Source organism: Lutra lutra, chromosome 12 (assembly GCF_902655055.1).
Source record: "Lutra lutra chromosome 12, mLutLut1.2, whole genome shotgun sequence".
NCBI classification, from domain to species: domain Eukaryota; kingdom Metazoa; phylum Chordata; class Mammalia; order Carnivora; family Mustelidae; genus Lutra; species Lutra lutra.
This window is the reverse complement of record NC_062289.1, coordinates 27328573-27351817: the sequence shown is the minus strand read 5'-3', so window position 1 is coordinate 27351817 and position 23245 is coordinate 27328573. Positions and strand designations below refer to the sequence as shown.

General features: G+C 36.4%; 1 protein-coding gene across 8 annotated transcripts in view; it reads right to left on the bottom strand.

Annotated features, from left to right (window-relative positions):
• The window catches only part of PIAS2 (protein inhibitor of activated STAT 2), a 94883-nt gene that overhangs the window by 51477 nt on the left and 20161 nt on the right, over positions 1-23245 (bottom strand). For all 8 annotated transcript variants that reach the window (XM_047698138.1, XM_047698135.1, XM_047698139.1 and 5 more), the window contains exons 2-3: positions 20155-20629; positions 3898-3982 (exon numbers count right to left, since the gene is read on the bottom strand). In XM_047698138.1, coding sequence (XP_047554094.1) covers positions 3898-3982; positions 20155-20629 — 560 coding nt within the window. The remainder of the gene's footprint in view (positions 1-3897; positions 3983-20154; positions 20630-23245) is intronic.

Here is a 23245-nt window from a genome sequence, read left to right as displayed (position 1 = left end):
GGACTGTATTATAATCCAGATTACTCAAGAGCCTACGCAGATACAAGTAAATGACTGAATAAGTAAATGGGAGAGAAGGGACAGCTCTTCCTTACAAAGTAACTCTAATGTGAAAAAGAATAAGGAATTCAGAAAATCACTGGAACACAAGAGTGTTTATGACAAAGCAACCGCTGAAGGAAAAGATCCATCAGTGAGTGCTCCATCAGTGGGCAAAACTCTGAAGAGGAACAGAATATGTACCTTGTCTCAAAGTATCTCCCCCAAGATATTTATTACTAACAAAGGAAAAAAACACAACCCTATAGTGCCAAAATCTAGTAGAGAGTACCTTACCCAAGTGATCAATATTATGTAGCCCAACATGATACACGAAGAAGGGCATATAACTCGAGGTATTCTTGCCAAAAATGCTTAAACTCATGAAAAAATATCAGACAAACCCAATATTTTACAAAATACCTGGCCAGGACTCTTCAAAACTATCAAAAGTTATGAAAGACAAGGAGAACTAAGAAACTGTCACAGACTGGAAGAGACTAACATGAGACTAACAATTAAAGGTAATTTGGGATCTTGAATTGGATCTAGGAATAAAAGTTGATTAGCAAAAAAACTGGTGAAATCTGAATAAAACCTATAGTTTAGTTAACAGTATCATACCAAGGTTAATTTCTTGGTTTTGATAACTGCACTATGGTTATGCAAGTTGAAGCTGAGTAAAGAGTATATCTATTTTCATAACTTTTCTATAAATCTATCATTACTTCAAAGTAAAGTTTTTAAAAAAATCTTGGGAGATAAATAAAAAGTAATTACATGGGCCATATTTAAATACAGAAACAACTAAGAAAATCTGAATATGGGCTAGTCATTGTTTTATATTAAGGAATTATTATTTTATTGTGATTATATTAAGAACTAATCAAAGATCCATCTTGAGGTATTTCCAGCTGAAATTATACAATGCTTGTTGATTTCCTTTAAAATATTTTAGAAAAGGGGCACCTGGGTGGCTCAGTCAGTTAAGTGTCTGCCTTCAGCTCAGATCATGATCCTGGGGTCCTGGAATCCAGCCCCATGTCCTTGGCTCCCTGTTCAGCAGTGAGTCTGCTTTTTCCTCTGCCCCTCCCCACTGCTGATGCACGCTGTCTCATAAATAATATCTTTAAAAAATATATTTCAGGAAAAAGGTGGGGGGTTACATCCAGACTGCCAAAGTGTTGATAATTACTGAAGTTGGGTAATGGGTACCAAACTTTCATTTCTACTCATGAGGGAGAAAATTTTGTATTATTTTATGTGATTCTGGCTTTATTTATATGTGTATGTGATTTACTTTGTTTTCTTTGGAAGAGAACTACAAATAGCCTTCTATTTTTTTTTTAAATTTTCATACATAAGATACATAAAATTTATCATGTTAACCATCTTAAATGTATAGTTCTGTGGCATTAAGTATACTCACACTGCTGTACAACCACACTACCATCCAGTTCTAGAACATGATCAAAATGTTTAGATGAGATTTAAATTTTAGTCATTCATATTTGGACTACTTAATATAATTCACATAGTTCAAACTTCAAAAACATATAAAAAGGATATAAAGTGAAAACACGATCCCAGCTCTGGCCCCGGTCATCCATTCCCATGTACAGAGGCGGCCGAGCGTATTTGTCTAGACATATTTTAGACACTTAAGCAAATTACACACACATCTACCTGCCTTTTAGGGCAACTGGTAGTAAATTATTCACATTTTGATGGCTTGGTTTTGTTCACTTACAAATGTACCTTGAAATCTGTATCTTTAAATCTGAAACACTCTAAATAATCTCCTTTCCTCAAAGACCCACGCAACATTCTTAAAGCCTTCCCAGACCACCAACATTAATAGTAATCTCATCCTCCTATAAATCAGTTATTTGTAATTACTAAAATTGGATCTCTTCACCTGACACCGTGCAATGCCAAGACCATTTTATGTATATGAACTGGTTCATTAGCAAGAGAGTGTAATATAGTAATTCGTACCTAATACGGAGTAAACGACCTCAAGCAAGGGATCATCAACTGAATAACAAACAAGACTTAAAATTAAGGATAAGGTTTTGGATATAAAATATAATTTTAATAATATAAATGTAAGTTTTTTAAAATTTCAATTTGTTCTATTTATTTGTTAGTTGGTTTATTACTATCCCCAAGATTGAAAGTACTTCCAAATTTATAAAAACTCACTGCAATGTCTTGCTCCTGGTGAAATTGAACCACATCAGGCTACATTCATTTTACGTCTTTGATAATTTGCTCCTCTGGATTTTCTGTTTTCTGAAACTCCTATTATTTTGGATATTGGATCTTTTGGACTAATCCTTGTACTGTTTTTTTTCTTTTCTTTAATCTTAGTTTTCAACACTTTTCCCCCACCTGTGGAAGAGGCAGTCTATGCAATACTCTGTGAGAGATCAAACTTCACAAGGTCAGAACATACAATCATTTGAGATTTTGACAACAACACTCTCACTATATGTAAGTATTAGTAAAGATGATATGATTAATGAAAGGATCTAAAACTTTGCCACAGACTCTTCCACATAAAGGGATCATCTTCAGGATGCTAGTGTGCTTTGAAGAGACTTGAGGCCTGTCAGTTTGGATTCACCATCTGAGAGACTGGCCGGGCACATGAAGATATTGAAGACCAAAAAGTCCACCCTTAAATAACTTATGTAACTATGTTGAATACAAAATTTCCAAAACTTAACTAGAGAATCCTCATTTTTGTAAATTATTAACATCTCAGAGAAGATGAGCATTCAAATAAATAGCTGAAAGGAGGTCTTTTGCTCTTCTACTTTTAACTCTACAGTCCCAGAAAAATCATTTAACCTCCTACAGGCCCAAGTTTGTTTATACTGAATCTTTAAGAATGCAATTTTAAAGAGTCACATGCACATTATTAACACCAAAGATGACTATATTTTTAACTGGAAAAGTATACACTACATATTTCCTTTTCTTTCGTCTTACATCTTAGCTCATTTGCTCTTTATAAATGTGTCAATTTTGTTTCTCCAATTTTTCTAAAAGGCAAAGCGAAGAGTACTTTCCATAATTGTTTTTAGATTTCTACTAATTTTACAGTCTTGGTGACCACATAGCTCAGAACAGTGCCAGTTTATTAATTTTTCTGGGATAAGAACATGATATGTACATTAACTCTTAAAGTGCCTCAGATTGAATGATAACATTTATAGACATCCTATCCTTGGGCTGTTGCCACAAATTCTTTTTTATGTTGCTTTATTTGAAATAAAATTTTCATTAAAAAAAGTTATTGCCAAAAAGTAATTCAAAAAAATAAGCTAGGGTTTTAGTCAAAGATTAAACTGTTTTCTAATACAGAGTATTTATTAAGTATTTGGCTAACTTTAGTCAATGTATACTATACTTTCTTAAGGAACAATAGTCCAACTGTTATGGACTGAACTGTGTCTCCCCAAAATTCAGGTTGAAGACCTGACCCCCCAATCTGACCTTATGTGAAGATGGGAACTTTAAAGAGGTAATTATAATTAAATAAGTTTGTATGGGTGGGGCCCTAGTCCAATACAAGTGGTGTCCTCATAAGAAAAAGAGACAACAGGAATGCACAGGCACACAGAAAAAAGGTCAAGTGAGGCAAGAAGGCAGCCTCTACAAGTCAAGGAGAGAGGCTTCAGGACATACCAAATCTGTTGACACCTTAATCTTGGACTTCAAGCTTCCTGAATTTTGAGAAAATAAATTTCTGCTGTTTAAGCACACAGTCTGTTGTACTTTGTAAGGGCAGCCCTAGCAGACTAATACAGCAACATTCATGAAGAAACATATTCCAAACATTCCTCTTACCTGGATATGCATATCTCTCTAACTTGCTGAGGTGTCAGAGCAAAAATAAAAAACTTCTCTTGAAATCGCTGAATACTGCTTTGAACTGGGGAGAAAAAAAAAAAAGATAACATTCCAATATCCAATATCCAATATCCAAAAGATAACACACCCAAGGATGTAACCATGTGCGATAACAATGCATTTCTGATCAAGAGTCTGCCAAATTCTGCAATTTTTATGGTTAAAATACTCCAAAATAAAGAAGTAGTAAAATGCAGAAGTAGTAAAATGCAAGATTTCATCTTGGAATCATGAAAGCAAAGTCACTCTAAAACAGGCTCAATTTTAAGCAGTCTTTATTCTAAAACACTACTTATAACATAGTCAAAATGTAACACAAATGTTCGAAATTCTGTTTCTGTTCTGTTCTGTTTTGAAACTGTTCATTTCATCTCTGACTACAGCATTACCAAATGAAAACCTGAGGAAGTCAAAAACTCTGCCTAGAACTCTATACCAGATTTAGGTGGTCTTTCGTTTGTTTTCTTTGTTTTGTTTTCAACCCTTTAGATTCAGCTATACAAAAACATTCATATAAAACTATAAACTTAATACAAGCATGCTAACCACAAAAAATTTTTTTAACTTAAAACTTCAAAGTTGATCAAATGAAGATACATAATTATTTATATATAGAAGTTAAAAAAATTACCTAATGAAGTTATCCTTAACTATGTTATTAAAAACTGAAATCTATTTACTTCACAAAGAACTTTATAACACATTTATCCTGATAAAAGTATTCAATGATGTTCTAGCACCCATTAAAACAAAATAAAGCAAAAGCCAATATAGAGACCTTCTGCTTCCAACAAGTATTGCAACAACTCACAAGGCAAAATGGCTCTTGTGTGTGTTACTGGCCACAGTTTTCCTGATACATAAAGAAAAATAAACAAGATGCCAGTTAAATGTCCAATGTCAGAGGTCTTCCATCCACAAGTCACACCAAATCAAGAAAAATATTAACTCCTTGAGTAAAACACTCTTCTTTAAGCACAGTTTATTATACCAATCATGCGCCTAGAAATCATGTCATAAACTGGCCGGTATTTTCCCAGCACATTTAAAAAAAAAAAAAAAAAAAAAAAAAAAAGGAGGGAGAAAGAGGAATGAGGTAAAAGCCTAAAAATGAAACAAAATGCTAAGTCACAAACATAGGGATGGGGCAAAAAATAAAAAAACAAGAAAACAAAAAAACACAAACAAACACACAGCTATAGCAGTAAGTCCCCCCATTTCTTCAATCCTCTTCACCCCTCAACTCTTCCTTGTACAGATTTCACTTTCCACTCTCTACCCACAGTTAAGGTCATTTCCCATTCTCTACACACAGGTAAGGTCACCAATGACCTCTTAACTGTCAAATTCAATAGTTTTTGAGATTAGAGGTGAACACTCTGCATTTTAAATTGGAGCTAATGGTATAAGCACTCAGTCTATCTAGTCAGAAACCTCAGAATGTCTTACATAGGTACAAATGGAGTTCCAGAAGGAGAGAACAGAGCACTTAAAAAAAAAAGTTTCAGAAATAATGAAAAAATACTGATTAACTCAAGGGGTAAGGGAGAGCCCTTACAGATCAAAGCTCAAGCAAATACAAAGAAAGATACCTAGTCACATCAAAATCAAACTACTGCAAACCAATAATGACTACAAAATCTTGTGAGCAGTCAGGGAAAAAGAAACATTACATACAAGGGAAAAACAATATGAATAAAGGCAATGTTAAGTCAGAAGTTGTCTTTAGAGTGGTGAGAGGAAAAAAACTGTCACTGGAAAATTCAATACCCTTCAAAAATAGGGTTAAATAATGACGTTTAGATAAATGAAGGCCAAGAGAACTTGTGAAAGCAAATACCCAATACAACTAACAGAAAAGGAAATTGTCAGGATAAAAAGAAATATCAAATTCAAAACCAAATTTTCAGGAATGAAAACCACTCTAAACAGTAAGTAAGTGGTAAAAATAAAAGAATATGCTGTTCTTTTCTTATGATTTCTTTAAAAAGATAACTGTGTAAAGCAAAAGCTGTGTGCCTGGGTGGCTCAGTCAGTTAAGAGCTGCCTTCGGCTCAAGTCATGAACTCAGGGATCTGGGATGGAGCCCCATGCTGGGCTCTCTCCTCAGCAGGGAGTCTGCTTCTCCCTCTCTTTCTCAAGTAAATAAAATCTTTTTTAAAAAATAAAAATAAAGCAAAAGTAGTGGCACTGAAAGGCAGGATTTTTAAGATACACAGAAGGAAAAGATACCACAGTAGCAAAACAATAAATAAAATTACCTGCCCAAGAGCTGTGATTCTTGCTTCATTCTGATGAGCTTAATTACCACAGATCTCCCCAGAGACAGATTCATTCCTTGTGCACGAAAAATGTTAGTTATCTACTACTGGAAAGCTGGGTGCAGGACCTTGGGTCAAATCAGCCAGTGTAAAGACCAGTATTTGAGGTCTTGCCTGGGTGGCTGAAGTCAACCCACCCAGAAAAGAACCCATATACCATGAAACTTACATTGAACCTGGAAGGCTTCCATAGTCCGCATATGCCAACATTTATGTACAATTTACAGAACTTGCATCCTGATGTTAGCAGTTTATATCTTAACATATTTTTACAGAAGCTTTAATTTTTCTGATATAGTTTTGAACTTATTTATTTGATGCTAAATTTTCTGTCCAAAATATAATACCAAATAACTACAGTGTTTCTTTGGGCGGGGTGGGTGGGTGGAGATGCTTTATCACTGTGTACCATAACTGAAATCCAGGAACTTACAGCAACAACAAAAAAAAAGTGCTAATAAAATCCAATTTGTATTAACTCTGACAATTTTTATATAAGACAATTTTAAGCACACTAAACATGCCATGAGGCCGCTCCCTCCCTTGCTCTCTTTCTCAAGTAAATAAATATTTTTTTAAAGATTTAAACACCTATTAGCTAGACTATCATTTTAATACAGATCAGGAAAAAGAATGGCAAGATATAAAGCAGAAAGATGCAGGTATTTTCTTCCCATTAGTGTCTCCAATTGGGATCGGAAAACCAATTCTACACAGACCCCATGAACACTTTTTATGTTAATAGCAACAAATGACAACAGAAAAAGACCATGACTCAGGGACATGAATCAGATATGAATTTATTCAAACCCTTTCCTTTTTTAACAATCCTCCATAAGGCAGATTCTATTTTTCAAAGACAGCTACAACAATATTTCCCATCAGCCCTTCTTATAACCTTGACATTCTTTCAATGAATCAATGGGGTCTTTATCACCCTCCCTTTGAACCTGAGTGGCCCTTTGCGACTGCTTTAATCGATGCTATGCATCAATTACATAGCATAAGTGATGCTATGTAACTTGCAAGGCTAGGTCACAAAAGCACCATGCACTTTTCCCCTGCTCTCTGGGGGCACTCTATTGAGACCCAGCTCTCACGCTCTAAAGAAGCACAAACCAGACCAAAGGAAAAAGCCTTATACAGGTACTCTAAGCCAATAGCCAAGCTGAGTCCAAGCCAAAGGTAGCACAGACACCAGACACGAGTGAAGATGCCAGATGTCAGATAATCCCATTTCTAGCCATCAAGTCACCCCCAGCCCCTAAGTGTTCTCAGCTAAGACCGCAGACATACTCAGCTGGAGACAAGCTATCTACACACTGTTGGAACTTACAATTCCTAACAGGGAAAATCCACGAACATAGTTAGATGGTTGTTTTACACCACTGTTCTTTGGAATGATATACATATTATACAGCAATAACAAAACTATGCTACAGCCTCATGAAGTAATTTAAGTATTAACCTTAAAAATTCCAAGTTCTATCATTATAGCTAGCTTCATTTATAATTACTAATTGATGAGGCCTGCTGATATGACTTAATATGACTCTTCTAGACTTGTGGATATTGGTGTTTTTCAACCTTTTTAAACATAAGTGGACCAGAATATTACTGTATCCTCATCTTAGCCCTACTGGTTATTATTTGAGTGATAGGAAATTCACATAAGAGCTCCAAGTCCTCCTTTACTCCTCAATTAAAATGGAAATAACATTTTGCTCATCTGCTTTATTTTTAAGATTTTATTTATTTGAGAGAGAAAGAGCCCCACATGCACAAGAGCAGTTGCGGGGGTGGGGGGAGGGACATGCAGACTCTGCACTAAGCATGGAGCCTGATGCAGGGCTCAATCTCAGGACCCTGAAATCATGACCTGAGCCAAAATCAAAAGCCAGACATTTAACCAACTGAGCCACCCAGGCACCCCTCATCTGCCTTTTAAAGGCTATTTTGTGGGGTCATGATCTCAGGATCATGAGATCAAGTCCTGCATCAGGCTCAGCACTCAGTGCAGAGTCTTCTTAAGATTCGCTCTCAGGGTGCCTGGGTGGCTCAGATGGTTAAGTATCTGCCTTCAGCTCAGGTCATGATCCCAGAGTCCTGGGATTGAGCCCTGCATTGGGCTCCCCGCTCAGTATGGAGTCTGCTTCTCCCTCTCACTCGGCCCCTCCCTCCCTGCTAGGCTCTTTCTCTTTCACTTGCTCTCTCTTAAATAACTAAAATACTTCTTAAAAAATTCTCTCTTCCTGATTATGCTGAGTGAAATAAGTCAAGCAGAGAGAGTCAATTATCATATGGTTTCACTTATTTGTGGAGTATAACAAATAGCATGGAGGACAAGGGGAGATGGAGAGGAGAGGGGAGTTGAGGGAAATTGGAAGGGGAGGTGAACCATGAGAGACTATGGACTCTGAAAAACGATCTGGGAATTTTGAAGGGGTTGGGGGTGGGAGGTTGGGGGCACCAGGTGGTGGGTATTGTGGAGGGCACAGATTGCATGGAGCACTGGGTGTGGTGCAAAAATAATGAATACTGTTATGCTGAAAAAATAAAAAAATTAAAAAAAAAAAAATTCTCTCTTCCTCTCCTCCTCCTCCGAGCTCACACACACACACACAAAAAAAATCTTTTTTAATTTAAAAATAAAGGCTGTTTTGTGGATCAAATGCAATAACATATGTGAAAGCATTCTGAAAACAATATAGCACTATACATATGTGATGTATTTTCAGTTCCAGAAGTCCTAATAAAAAATGTCTGCTTTTAAGCTCGGGATAAGAAGTCTGTAACATACAATGGTAAAAATATTAGATTGGTAACAGACTTCTCCACAGAGATCTGGCAGGCCAGAAAGAACTGGCATGATATATTCAGAGCACTAAATGAGAAAAACATGCAGCCAAGAATACTATATCCAGCTAGGCTATCATTGAAAATAGAAGGAGAGATAAAAAGCTTCCAGGACAAACAAAAGCTAAAAGAATTTGTAAACACCAAACCAGCCTTACAGGAAATATTGAAAGGAGTCCTCTAAGCAAAGAAAGAGCCTAAAAGTAGTAGACCAGAAAGGAACAGAGACAATATACAGTAACAGTCACTTTACAGGCAATACAATGGCACTAAATTCATATCTTTCAATAGTTACCCTGAATGTAAATGGGCTAAATGCCCAAATCAAAAGACACAGGGTTTCAAAATGGATAAAAAAACAAAACCCTTAATATGTTGTCTACAAGAAACTCATTTTAGACCCCAAAACACCTTCAGATTTAAAGTGAGGGGGTGGAAAACAATGTACCATGCTAATGGACATCTAAAGAAAGCTGGGGTGGAAATCCTTATAACAGATAAATTAGATTTTAAGCCAAAGGCTATAATAAGAGATGAGGAAGGACACTATATCATACTCAAAGAATCTGTCCAACAAGAAGATCTAACAATTTTTGAGTATCTATGCCCCTAACATGGGAGCAGTCAACTATATAACCAATTAATAACAAAAGCAAAGAAACACATCGACAATAACACAGTAATAGTAGGGGACTTTAACACCCCTCCTCACTGAAATGGACAGATCATCCAAGCAAAAGATCAACAAGGAAATAAAGGCCTTAAATGACACACTGGACCAGATGGACATCACAGATACATTCAGAACATTCCATCCCAAAGCAACAGAATACACATTCTTCTCTAGTGCATGGAACATTCTCCAGAAGAGATCACATCCTGGGTCACAAATCAAGTCTCAACCAGTACCAAAAGACTGGGATCATTCCCTACATATTTTCAGACCACAATATGCTCTGAAGCTAGAACTCAATCACAAGAGGAAATCTGGAAAAGAACCCAAATACATGGAGGCTAAAAAGCATCCTACTAAAGAATGAGTGGGTCAACCAGGAAATTTAAAAATTGAAAAAATTCATGGAAGCAAATGATAATGAAAACACAACTGTTCAAAATCTGTGGGACACAGCAAAGGCAGTCCTGAGAGGAAAATATGTAGTGATACAAGCCTTTCTCAAGAAACAAGAAAGGTCTCAAATACACAACCTAACCCTACACCTAAAGGAGCTGGAGAAAGAAAGCCTAAACCCAGCAGGAGGAGAGAAATAATAAAGATCAGAGCAGAAGTCAATGAAATAGAAACAAAAAAAAAAAAAAAAAAAAAAAAAAAAAAAAACCAGTAGAACAAATCAATGAAACTATGAGCTGGTTCTTTGAAAGAATTAATAAGATTGATAAACCCCTGGCCAGACTTATCAAAAAGAAAAAAGGACCGAAATAAATAAAATCATGAATGAAAGAGGAGAGATCACAACCAACACCAAAGAAATACAAACAATTATAAGAACATATTATGAGCAACTATACGCCAGCAAATTTGACAATCTGGAAGACATAGATGCATTCCCAGAGACATATAAACTACCAAAACTGAACCAGGAAGAAATAGAAAACCTGAACAGACCCATAATCAGTAAGGAGACCGAAGCAGTCATCAAAAATCTCCCAACAAACAAGAGCTCAGGGCCAGATGGCTTCCCAGGGGAATTCTACCAAACATTTAAAGAAGAATTAATACCTATTCTCCTGAAACTGTTCCAAAAAATAGAAATGGAAGGAAAACTTCCAAACTCATTTTATGAGCCAGCATTACCTTGATCCCAAAACCAGACAAAGACCTCATCAAAAAAGAGGATTACAGACCAATATCCTTGATGAACATAGATGCAAAAATTCTCACCAAAATACTAGCTGATAGGATCCAACAGAACATTAAAAGGATTATTCACCATGACCAAGTGGGATTTATTCCAGGGCTGCAAGGTTGGTTCAACATCTGCAAATCAATCAATGTGAAACAATACATTAATAAAAGAAAGAACAAGAACCGTATGATACTCTCAAGAGATGCTGAAGAAGCATTTGACAAAGAACAGCATCCTTTCTTGATCAAAATTCTTCGAAGTGTAGGGATAGAGAGTACATACCTCAATATCATCAAAGCCATATATGAAAAACCCACAGTGAGTATCATTCTCAATGGAGAAAAACTGAGAGCTTTTCTGCTAAGGTCAGAACACGGCAGGGATGTCCATTATCATTACTGCTATTCAACATAGTACTAGAAGTCCTAGCCTCGGCAATCAGACAACAAAAAGAAATTAAAGGCATCCAAATTGGCAAAGAAAGTCCTCAAAATATCACTCTTTGCAGACGATATGATACTTTATGTGGAAAACCCAAAAGACTCCACTTCAAAACTGCTAGAACTCATACAAAAATTCAGTGAAGTGTCAGGATATAAAATCAATGCACAGAAATCAGTTGCATTTCTATACACCAACAACAAGACAGAAGAAAGAGAAATTAAGGAGTTCATCCCATTTACAACTTCACCCAAAACCATAAGATACCTAGGAATAAACCTAACCAAAGAGGCAAAGAATCTGTACTCAGAAAACTATAAAGTACTCATGAAAGAAATGGAGGAAGACACAAAGAAATGGAAAAATGTTCTATGCTCATGGATTCGAAGAACAAATATTGTGAAAATGTCTATGCTACCTAAAGCAATCTAGACATTTAAGGCAACCCCTATCAAAATACCATCAATTTTTTTCAAAGAAATGGAACAAATAACCCTAAAATTTATATGGAACCAGAAAAGACTTCGAATAGCCAGAGGAATGTTGAAAAAGAAAGCCAAAGTTGGTGGCATCACAATATCAGACTTCAAGCTCTATTACAAAGCTGTCATCACCAAGAGAGTATGGTATTGGCACAAAAACAGAAATATAGATCAATGGAACAGAACAGAGAGCCCAGAAATAGACCCCCAACTCTATGGTCAACTAATCTTCGACAAAGCAGGAAAAAATGTCCTGTGGATAAAAGACAGTCTCTTCAAGAAATGGTGTTGGGAAAATTGGACAGCCACATGCAGAAAAGTGAAACTGGACCATTTCCTTACACCACACACACAAAAAGACTCAAAATGGATGAAACACCTCAGTGTAAGAAAGGAATCCATCAAAATCCTTGAGGAGAACACAGGCAGCAACCTCTTTGACCTCAGCTGCAGCAACTTCTTCCTAGAAACATCACCAAAGGCAAGGGAAACAAGGGCAAAAATGAACTTTTGGGACTTCATCAAGATCAAAAGCTTTTGCACAGCAAGGAAACAGTCAACAAAACCAAAAGACAACTGACAGAATGGTAGAAGATATTTGCAAATGGCATATCAGATAAAGGGCTAGTATCCAAAATCTATAAAGAACTTATCAAACTCAGCACGCAAAGAATAATCCAATCAAGAAATGGGCAGAGGACATGAACAGATATTTCTGCAAAGAAGAGAACCAAGTAGCCAACAGACACGTGAAAAAGTGCTCGATATCACTTGGCATCAAGGAATTACAAATCAAAACCACAATGAGATACCACCTCACACCAGTCAGAATGGCTAAAATTAACAAGTCAGTAAACAACAAAAGTGGGCAAAGATGTGGAGAAAGGGGAACCCTCCTACACTGTTGGTGGGAATGCAAGCTGGTGTAGCCACTCTGGAAAACAGCATGGAGGTTCCTCACAAAGTTGAAAATAGAGCTACCCTATGGCCCACCAAATGCACTACTGGGTACTTCCCCTAAAGATACAAAGTAGTGATCTGAAGGGGCACGTGCACCCGAATATTTATAGCAGCAATGTCCACAATAGCCAAACTACGGAAAGAACCTACTAGATATCCATCAACAGATGAATGAGTAAAAATGTGGTATATATACATAATGGAATACTATGCAGCCATCAAAGGAAATGAAATCTTGCCATTTGTGATGACGTGGTTGGAACTAGAGGGCATTGTGCTGCACGAAATGAGTTAATCAGAGAATGACAATTATCATATGATCTGACTGATATGAGGAATCTGAGAGGCAAAGTGGGGGGCTTAGGGGGTAGGGAAGGAAAAAATGAAACAAGATGGGATCGGGAGGGAGACAAACCATAAGAGACTCTTAATCTCACAAAGCAAACTGAGGGTTGCTGGTGCAGGGAGAGGGGGTATGGAAAGGGCACCTGGGTGGTTCAGTCGTAAAGCATTTGCCTTCTGCTCCCTCTCCCTCTGCCACTCCCCCCCTGTCAAATAAAATCTTTAAAAAAATATTAGAAAATAGGGGCGCCTGGGTGGCTCAGTGGGTTAAGCCTCTGCCTTCACGCTCAGGTCATGATCTCAGGATCCTGGGATCGAGCCCCACATCGGGCTCTCTGCTCAGCAAGAAGCCTGCTTCCCCCTTCTCTCTCTGCCTGCCTCTCTGCCTACTTTGATCTGTCTGTCAAATAAATAAATAAAATCTTAAAAAATATATTAGAAAATAAACCTCTATTTAAAAAAAAAAAAAAGTCTGCCTTTAAAGACAGCCAAAGTTAAAAAAAAAAAATGAAAGAAAGAAAGAAATACAGTCCAACAGATGCATTTTGCCAACTATTCAATAATCATGGCTTTCTCTTGGTAAGATATTCAAGTAGAAAATATTTTAATATGCCTAAAAATGTTAACTATTGTTAGTAAAACAAGAAACTTCCCAAGCTCCCCCACCGCAGAAAGTTATACGGACACCTTTTAATAAACTGGTTTACATTTAGTCAAGAATGTTTCCTAGCAATGAGTGCCTAGGTTAACAGGAGTTTATAAAATGACCCACTCAGGGAAGAGTTAAATCAAGATGTTATATAGGCAGTTCTGTGAATTAGCATGGCTCAGTCTAGCTAATCTATAAATATAATTCATAACGTAACAATGAATAAACAAAAGTTTATTATACTGCATCATCTAAGATCTCTATCCTTAGCTAATAAAATGAATAGTTTATTATACTGCATCTTCTAAGATCTCTATCCTTAGCTAATAAAATGAATAGTTTATTATACTGCATCTTCTAAGATCTCTATCACCCACCAATCAACTGTACCATTGCTGCCAATCAAAGAATACTCTTATAATTTATTCCCCTTCCCACCGTATCTCTGCATCCAAAGTGGGGAAACAATCCTCAAACGTGTATAAATAAAAATACACACAAAAACAATATTCTCATACAGTTATAATAAAAGAAATAAATACAAAAAGTTCTGTTCTATATTTGTAAATGAGCTTGTTTTTGATAACTCGTTTCTTAACACACTGGAACAGGCACATGGAATGCTTTCAATAAACACTTGAGTGATTCTATATTCCCATATTCAGTTGTTTACAAATAGTTATCATTGAACATTGTTTTATATGAACACTTTCAAATGATAATCCTATATACACACCCCAATTTTTCTAATTTAATGGAATTCACTCAGAAACCTGAGTCATTTGAAAGAATTTTATCTAGACAGAAACCATCACTGTATTAATAATCATCAGTGATGGTTAATACGAAAGGACTTTTTTCCCTATACAACAGCTGCAAAGATCATGTGGGGAGAGTAGAGCACTGAGGTTTCATGCTTCTCATAAAAACAGTGACTTTAATTCAGAACTTTCAAACAGGAGAATAGTTACCAATTTCCCCATCACTGGAAATCATTCATTTCCTTTACCCCAGTCCTCTTCTTCATCCACTATATCCTTTTAGTCATTAAGTCCTGCTTTCTAAAATTTTCTTCTCGGCTGCTTCCTCTCCGTTTTCACTACCACCAGCCTACTCAGAACTATTACAAGTAATTTTTGTAATGAAATGAAGAGCAAAGTTGCCTCTCTCCAGTCTCCCCTCAGAACACGGGTGCGGAGCTGGTCATCCTTAGCCTCACTCTCACCACCCTTCCCCTGCTCACAAATGCTCAGCAGCTTCCTACTTCAGAATGAACCCAGTCCAAGCTCCTTTACCTGTGAGCGTCTCCATAACAGAGGCCCCTCCTCTTCCCTAGCAAACCTACATTTCCCCATTTCCACATTTCCAGTATCTCCCCAAGTCTTACTCTCTACTCAAAACTGTTTCCTCGGTCAGATCTCACAACTATGCCACTTTCATTTCTGCTACTGTGACTACTCACAGTTCTCCCCTTTCTTGGTGTTTCCTCTCCTATAAATGCCATCCGTTCAAAGTAGACAAATTCATACTTCAAAGCTCCTTCACGCCTCACTCCTACTCCAATAAGTCTTGACTGACTTTGCCGATCCTGAGGCCGATACAGTATTTGAGTTTCAGACACACAATTTATAGTTCTTCATCATACAGGCACATACCTCATGGCTACCTGGCTCTCACGTTAATACTATCTCCCCAAATAGATAACCAACTTCCTAATGGCCATCTCTTATTTCTGGCTTCTCCACAATTCGACTACATCACCATACGCAAATTAAATCCTCATTACATACCCTTTAGCTGTGTTAATAAAAATGATGCGTATGGTATCTGAATTTATCCAAACTCCTTAGAAGTGAGGTTCTATTTTAATGGCTTTCCATTAATTGCACATCCCTTTAAACCTGTTTAACTGCACCCAAAAAGCTTTATGAGTTATTTCCTAATATTCAGGAATTTAAGAATATGAAAAATGTTAATTCTTACTAAGTCTCACTGTTTAAAGATTAAAAGGCCAATAATAAATTAAAAGACCAATGCTGATGAGGGTATATAAAAATAATACAATCATACCCTGCTGGATTATAAATGTTAGGCATAAGGTTTCTGAAGCAACTGCTGAAACAAAAGCTGAATATCAAAATATTAAGTACTTGTACTGACTTCACAGTGGCATTATACTTCATAAATATGCTCAAAAACGCTCAGCAGCTAGGTATTCAGAAGCACATATGCAAAAATTCTAATAGCAGCAATGTTTTTAAAACTGCAAGAATAATGACCGACCATGCTGGGTACTAAAATACTTTCAAATAAATAAAAAACAAAATGTCCACCAACAGAATACTGGTTAAGTGATGGTACATCTACAAGATAACAAGATCTATTTAACCCACAAATCTATAATGTATTTCCAAGAAACACTGTTAAGAAAGATCATCATGATGCAGAACTCCAGGAGGTGCTATTGGCAGAGGATACAAGTAAAACCGCATCCTCTCTCACTAGAAACGTGGCACAGTGGTTCTGCAGTTGGAAAAAGCTCTTTTAATGAACAGGAAGAGACAGACGATGACAACATATGCAGAAAAACAGTTTACTACTGCTACAACTCCAGCTGGGTAATATAAGACGTTATGAGGGACCTTCCCTTTCTGTTATATTTCCATGATGTTTGAATTTTCAATTACTAGCATAAATCACTTTTGCAATCTGAAAAGCACAATGAGTAAGTTTTAAGGAATTAAAGGCTTAAAAATACTCTGAAGGTATTTCACAAAATACCAAACAGCTAGATGTATCAACATACAATGATTATAAGAGCCAGTCTCAAAAGAACAAAAATCATCACATGAATTTCAAAAGCAAGTCAAACATTACTTTTTAAAAATACATACATGGTAAAACAAGCAAAGGAGAGGAATATAAATTCAGAATAGTGATTTAACCCAGAAAAGGTAAGGAGATGGCTTGAAGATACTGGCAATGTTCCTTTTTAAAAAACTAGGCAGTGGGGGGTGGGAGGAACACGGGGTGGGACTCCTGATCTCAGCTCAAACAAAACAAACACAAAAAACAAAAGTAGGTAGTGGTTTCACAAGTGTTCATTTCACTGATTTTTTTACACCTTAATGCTTTATATATATTCTTTTGTACAGACTAAATAAAGACAAATTTCTTAAACAGAAAATTCCCAAAGGATTTCATCTTCAAAAGTTCTCTTTAAAAAGAAAAGAAGGAAAAAGATAACTGAAAAGAAGAGAAAAAGACAACCTGTGAAAGCAAATCATAATAGCTATTTAAGGGAGGAGAACAGAGAGTTCTGTTAGTTTTTGAATTATGGGGTTATCCATTTGTTAGAGTAAAACCTTAGTCACAGAGAACTTCTTTTAGTATTGTGTACACTCTTGTTTTTCAGAACTCCGTAATTGGCCATTTTAAAGGCTAAAATATTTTCACTATAACCATTTTGAATAGAAATAACTCCAAACTACAAAACTATGTTACAATGTATCTCCTTAAACAGAATATATACATCATGGTTGTTTTCTTGAGTTCTTTTTAAGCATCAATACGTGGGCCATGCTGTAACAGCAACTCCCTCACTACTAAGGGCTATCAGTTTCAATATACCAAGAGGTTTGGGAATAACATTTTTTGACCTCTTGTATCTATTTTTGCTAGCACGGCCCCTCTAGTCTCTCTCATGTTGTCAATTCATTCCTACTTAACAATATGTTGATGGCTTAGAAATCATCTAATCAACTGTATATAAAATCAAGTATACACAGACTGGTTTGCAGATGTTAAGAATATGTGCTTTGAAATATGGATTTGATATCTCTTTGGCCTCCTGAGGATTTTTAATTCTCAATCCCCAAATGTAAATAGGTTTTTTGATAGCAGGATTCCAAACAAATGAACTTCCGCAGAATTTCTATTTTTATGTATATTTTCAAATTATAAAACAATAAAAACTAAGGAAGCTTCTGAATGTCACTGCATTGCCTTAGACACTGCGACACTGAAAGTTTTCAATTAAAGGTCATTACTGGAAATGATTAATTTTTCCACTTTCATGTGGCCAACTATATGTTGATGTGGATTTTCTAACTTTCTACCTCCAAGTCTAAAAGAGCATTCCTTAGATCACTGTTTTATCAATATGACATAACAAGATTACATACATTAAGAAAATTCTTTTTTTCCTCCTTAGGGAAGGCAAGATAAGGAAATGTTTATTGTTTTAAAACAAGAATTAGTCTATAAATTCATAAAAACAATGATAGGCCAGACTCTTGAAAAACATATGCATAGATAACTTTTACCCCTGAGCTAAAAACTATTTCATAAACCTTAAGGTTACATGTTATCTCTTACATTCTAATTTAAACTATGAGCAAAAGGCAGGTTTTTCTTAGCCACTCTTCAACACAAAATACCTCTGGCATTATTTTATCTAAGTGAAATGAGATAGGAAAATTTTATCTTAGCAAACTTATAAAATGCCTACTACTCTCCTTTAACCTTGTGGAGGTAGTGAAAGAGAAACTCTATGAAATACAGAAAAGCAGAAAACTCCAGTTTCTATCTTTGAACTAAGCAGAGAAATCCGGAAAGAAAATCACAAAGCCTCTCCAGAGTTCACCCCTTGGTGCACCACTGATGCTAAAGAATAGATAAGACACATGCCTGCATCTTCTTTCCAGGCACACAATCCGGTCTCTTTCAGTCCCTTTCACTGTAACTACAACCCCATCGCCCTCTAACATCTTCCCCAGCCTCACCTTAGCCATATTCCTGAGGAGTCCCATGAGGTAGGGGCACCTAAGCATATTACCAGTCTGAATCTTTCTCAAAATACATACAAAAAAAAAAAAAAAAAATTGCAGTAACTGCTGAGAAAGAAACATGGAAATAAGCCATGATATGCTCCACTGGTATAAACCAAAAACCATGACAAAGATGGAAATAAAAAAAATTATGGAACCATTTTAACCAAATAAATGAACCTGTTTAAAAAAACAGGTGAATCTTTTTTCTAAATCTCTGTAAAAGCATAAAAGAAAGGCAACTGGGTAATAAACATTTAAAAATGTTTGCTCCGGTTATTAATTCTAAAAATAAAAAATCTAAACAAGACACAAGCTTTCACCTGTCAAAATCACCAAGATTTGTTTTTAATAACACCTAATAAAGGCAGGAAGAAAGGCCATAAGAGACACTCTGTCACTTTGTGTAATGCAAACTGGCACAGCTCTTCTGGAAACTAATTTAGCAACATGTTATCAAGAGTCTAAAATTAAAATGTTCTTACTCTTTGATGCAATAATTCTACTCAAAGAACTTTGTACAAATAATAAAAGGTGAACACAATCCTTACTTCATAATGAATGTAATGAACGTAATGCATTACTCTACCTGCCTGGCTAAGTATTGCTAAATTAAAACATTTAAAGCAAGGAGGAAGGGGTTGAGAAAAGCACAGCCACCATGACCTGCCATCAATCAGGCCATACTGACTCCATTAACCAGTCCTACGCCTCAAAATTTCCTTCTGGCTCAACCAAGATATACAACAGCATAATCTTCTACAAAAGGAAAAAAGCACATTGATACATATTTAAGAGAGTTCCCAAATGACTTGAAATAAAAAGAGTTTTCCCAGAATGAGGGGGGGAAAAAAATCTCCAAAATTAACTATGAAATGCCATTTCCTAAACAATTTATTTCATCAAAAAATCCAAATACCTCTGTAAATAATTTCATTAAGCAATAAGAAATCATACCATTATAACAAAGAAGCCATCATGTAGGTAAGAATTTGTTAAAGTCCCAGGTATCATTTTTTTAGTAATGATAAAATTAAATTTTCTGAGCAGTTGATGGATATTAAAAAAAGCTAAACACGAGTGTCAAACTCCATGTGCCGAATTAAGTATAAAAGGTTTATTTCTTACGAAAGCAGTTTAAACACTATGTTAAATGGAAACCAAATATCTGTAAAAATACCAAAACACAAACTACACACAAGCAATATCTGTACCTGTTCCTACACACAAAGATGTAATTTGAGTTCTAAGCTATAAAAATGTAGGTATGATGAATTAGCGTTTCTATACTAGATTTCAGTCATGGTTGCCAATATTTTTTATCTGGCATTTACTTGCCATTAATGTTTCCATTTTATAGTATTAACAGCAAATCGTTAATCACTAGTTGAAGGCCTCTTGCCTTAGTTATTCCCTCATCTGGAAGGAACTAATTTCTCTAACACTTACCTAAACTCGTGGGCTTGATGAGAACATCAAGGACATCATAAAAGGGCAAGTTTTTTAACTGCACATCAGGATGGACAGGAGGGATTGGGGGAGATGGCTGCTGCATCTCAAACGTGGGCTTCGTATCTTGAAGCAGCACAGAACCCACAGGAGAGGACGGTGAGTGCGGTGTAACCGAGGTGGAAGGCAGCGCGTGGATTCCAGCCACGGCCAAGTCAGGTTCTACAGGTGATGAGCTACCATCCAAATTGAAAACCGAAGATTTGATGGTGGATAAATCAGAGAGTCCTTCCAGAGTCCGTGGGTACCGGCGTCTGTACAATTCTCGGATTTTGATCTGAACCGCAGGGCTGCAGCCGCTCTTCAGTAAATGCAACGCCCTCATCAGGAGGTCATGCTTGCGTCCACTTTTATTCCGTCCAGCAAAGCCTAGTAACACTTGCAGTTCAGAAACCCTAAAGCTAGAAACCATATTCTAAAGGAAGGGGGGAAAAAAAGGACATAAGCCAAGAGTCACTGTCAAGCATAAGAAAACCCCATCTAAAATATACCATAAAATCTGATTTTACCAGCATTTTATCACCTGGTATATGCTAGGAGCCAGCATTTTCACATACCACTTAAGATTGATCCTATTTATAGAGCCACTGCCCACCCAAGTTACATTCAAGTTATGGCATTAATCATGGTCTGCTGTATTAATCTTGATAATCTATGGCCTATCAGTTTCTACTAACCACCTCACTATCTGATGATGCTGAAGTATAAACCTGTATTTGCTTTATGACTATGAAATTTATAACCGATGAAAGTTTCCTTTTCATCCTATCAACTACAATGTAATGTCTGCTACAGTATCATCATAAATAAACCTAACAAAAAATTAGACTTTTGCAAAATTATATGCATAACTTCCAATGCTAAATAGTAAATCTATAAAATCAAGAAAAATTGTGATCCAAAAATCCAGTGAATTTTTCACCCCAACTCAAATTATCAAGGAACAGACAATGCATGGTCATTACACTTCAAATCACTTCATTTCCTCCATGTGTTAAAATGAAGATTTTTATCTATCTTACCCCAATGCTATGGACAACAAACATGAAAAAAATTCTTGGCCTATGTCAAGATGTTACAGATTACTCACGGTTTCATGCATAAAAGGGACTATGACAGCTTTCTCAAGTGTCCTGCCAAGCAAGAACGCAATGCACCTTTCCCAGAGTCCCCAATCCTAACACTTAAGTTGAAGTTGGCTTACACTACAGTAGTGTAAGCAACATTAAAACATGAGAACACTAACAAAGGCAGTCATACAGACAGAATACATCTGGGACAGTTTCTAAAGAAATCTAACTCAGAATTCATTGCTTTGCTTCCCTCCTTCTACTTATTTTCACATTACTCTTTGCTTTAAGGAAACTTGTTTTACAGAAATGACGAAAAAGAACACAAAGTCACCCTAAGCTTGGCTCTCAAAATGGGATTTCTGAGAGGTCTCATATCACTTATTTCCAATCATAAATTTGGCAAAGGATGCTAATGCAACTGGCGCTATTAGTTGCTGTAAATATACAAACAAAAAGGAAGAAAGAGATAAGGGCTCACAACATGAATGCAGAATCAGGACATTCTGAAGCAAAAAGAAATCCCCCTTAACTCAGTCTTCAACCAAATTTCCGCTGTCACCAGGTAAGGTGAGCCTGCTATGAAAACTACCAAGAAGGGATTTCAGCTACTGTTCTCCACCAACCTCCAGTGTCTATATCTTTAGTATAATTTTTAATATAATTTTTTCCAAGTGGACTTTATCTAGTCCATTCTGCTGCCTCCCAAAGTGTGTCTTCTAATACTTCAGTGACAACTGCTTTACGCTCTACACGAAAGAATTTCTCAATAAATGCTTGCTAACTGATTTTAAGGAAATTCTATGAACCAGAGAGAAATATGTTGGCAGGACTGATTTTTAGAAAAATATATTAACAGGGGAACCCTGGTGACTCAGTTGGTTAATCAACTGCCTTCGGCTCTGGTCATGATCCCAGGGCCCTGGGATCAAGCCCCACATCAGGCTCCCTGCTCCGTGGGGAGCCTGCTTCTCCCTCTTCCTCTGTTGCTCTGCCTGCTTGTGCTCTCTCGCTCTCTGCCTATAAATAAATAAAAATCTTAAAAGAAAAAGATACATAAACAAAATTTTAAAAATATCTAAACAAAAAATACAAATTAAGACCAGGACTTTAGGATGCCTGGGCGGTTCAGTCAGTTAAGTATTCACCTTCGTTTCAGGTCATGATCCCAGAGTCCTGGGATCAGGTCCCACATTGGGCCCCCTACTCAGCAGGGAGTCTGCTTCTCCCTCTGCTCCCACGAGTGCTCGCATGTGCACTCTCAAGCTCTCGTGCTCCTGCACACGCTCTCTCTCTCCCTCTCTCTCTCTTGCAGAAATAAGTAAAATCTTAAAAAAAAAAAAAGTTAAAAAAAAAAGACGAGGACTTTAAATCACCTTGTTTCTTTAAAGTAACAACACTATTTAAAAAATTAAAGCTGAGTTATCATATAATTGGAACATCACATACAAGAGTGAAGGCAAGCTGAAGGTGCTACATTTAGAAAACCTCATTAAGGAAGTAAATATGATAGTTACATGCAATAACCAATGAGTAAAAAGATTTCCTTGAGACTACTCTTCAACTCTTACATATGAGATGGAAACTGCACAAGCAGTCCAGAATTTTGGGAAGTTCTAAAGGTCAGAAGTCATGGTAAAGATCAACACAAACTTTGTAAATAGATATTCCATCTGCTAGGATGTATAATAGGAGGTAGAGAACGGAACTGCTGAGGGAAATTGACAGATCACATTTATATTAACACTGCCTATCCCAACTACAATATTAAAACAATTTACATCTTCATTTTAAGTAGTTTTTGAATTCCCAATGACACAGATGGTTCTAGATCCAGAGTATTCCGCTAAGTGAAATAAGTCAGTCTGAGAAAGACAAATATCATATGATTTCTGTCATATGTGGAATTTAAGACACAAAACAAACAAGCAAAGGGGGAAGAAAAGTGAGATAGAGGCAAA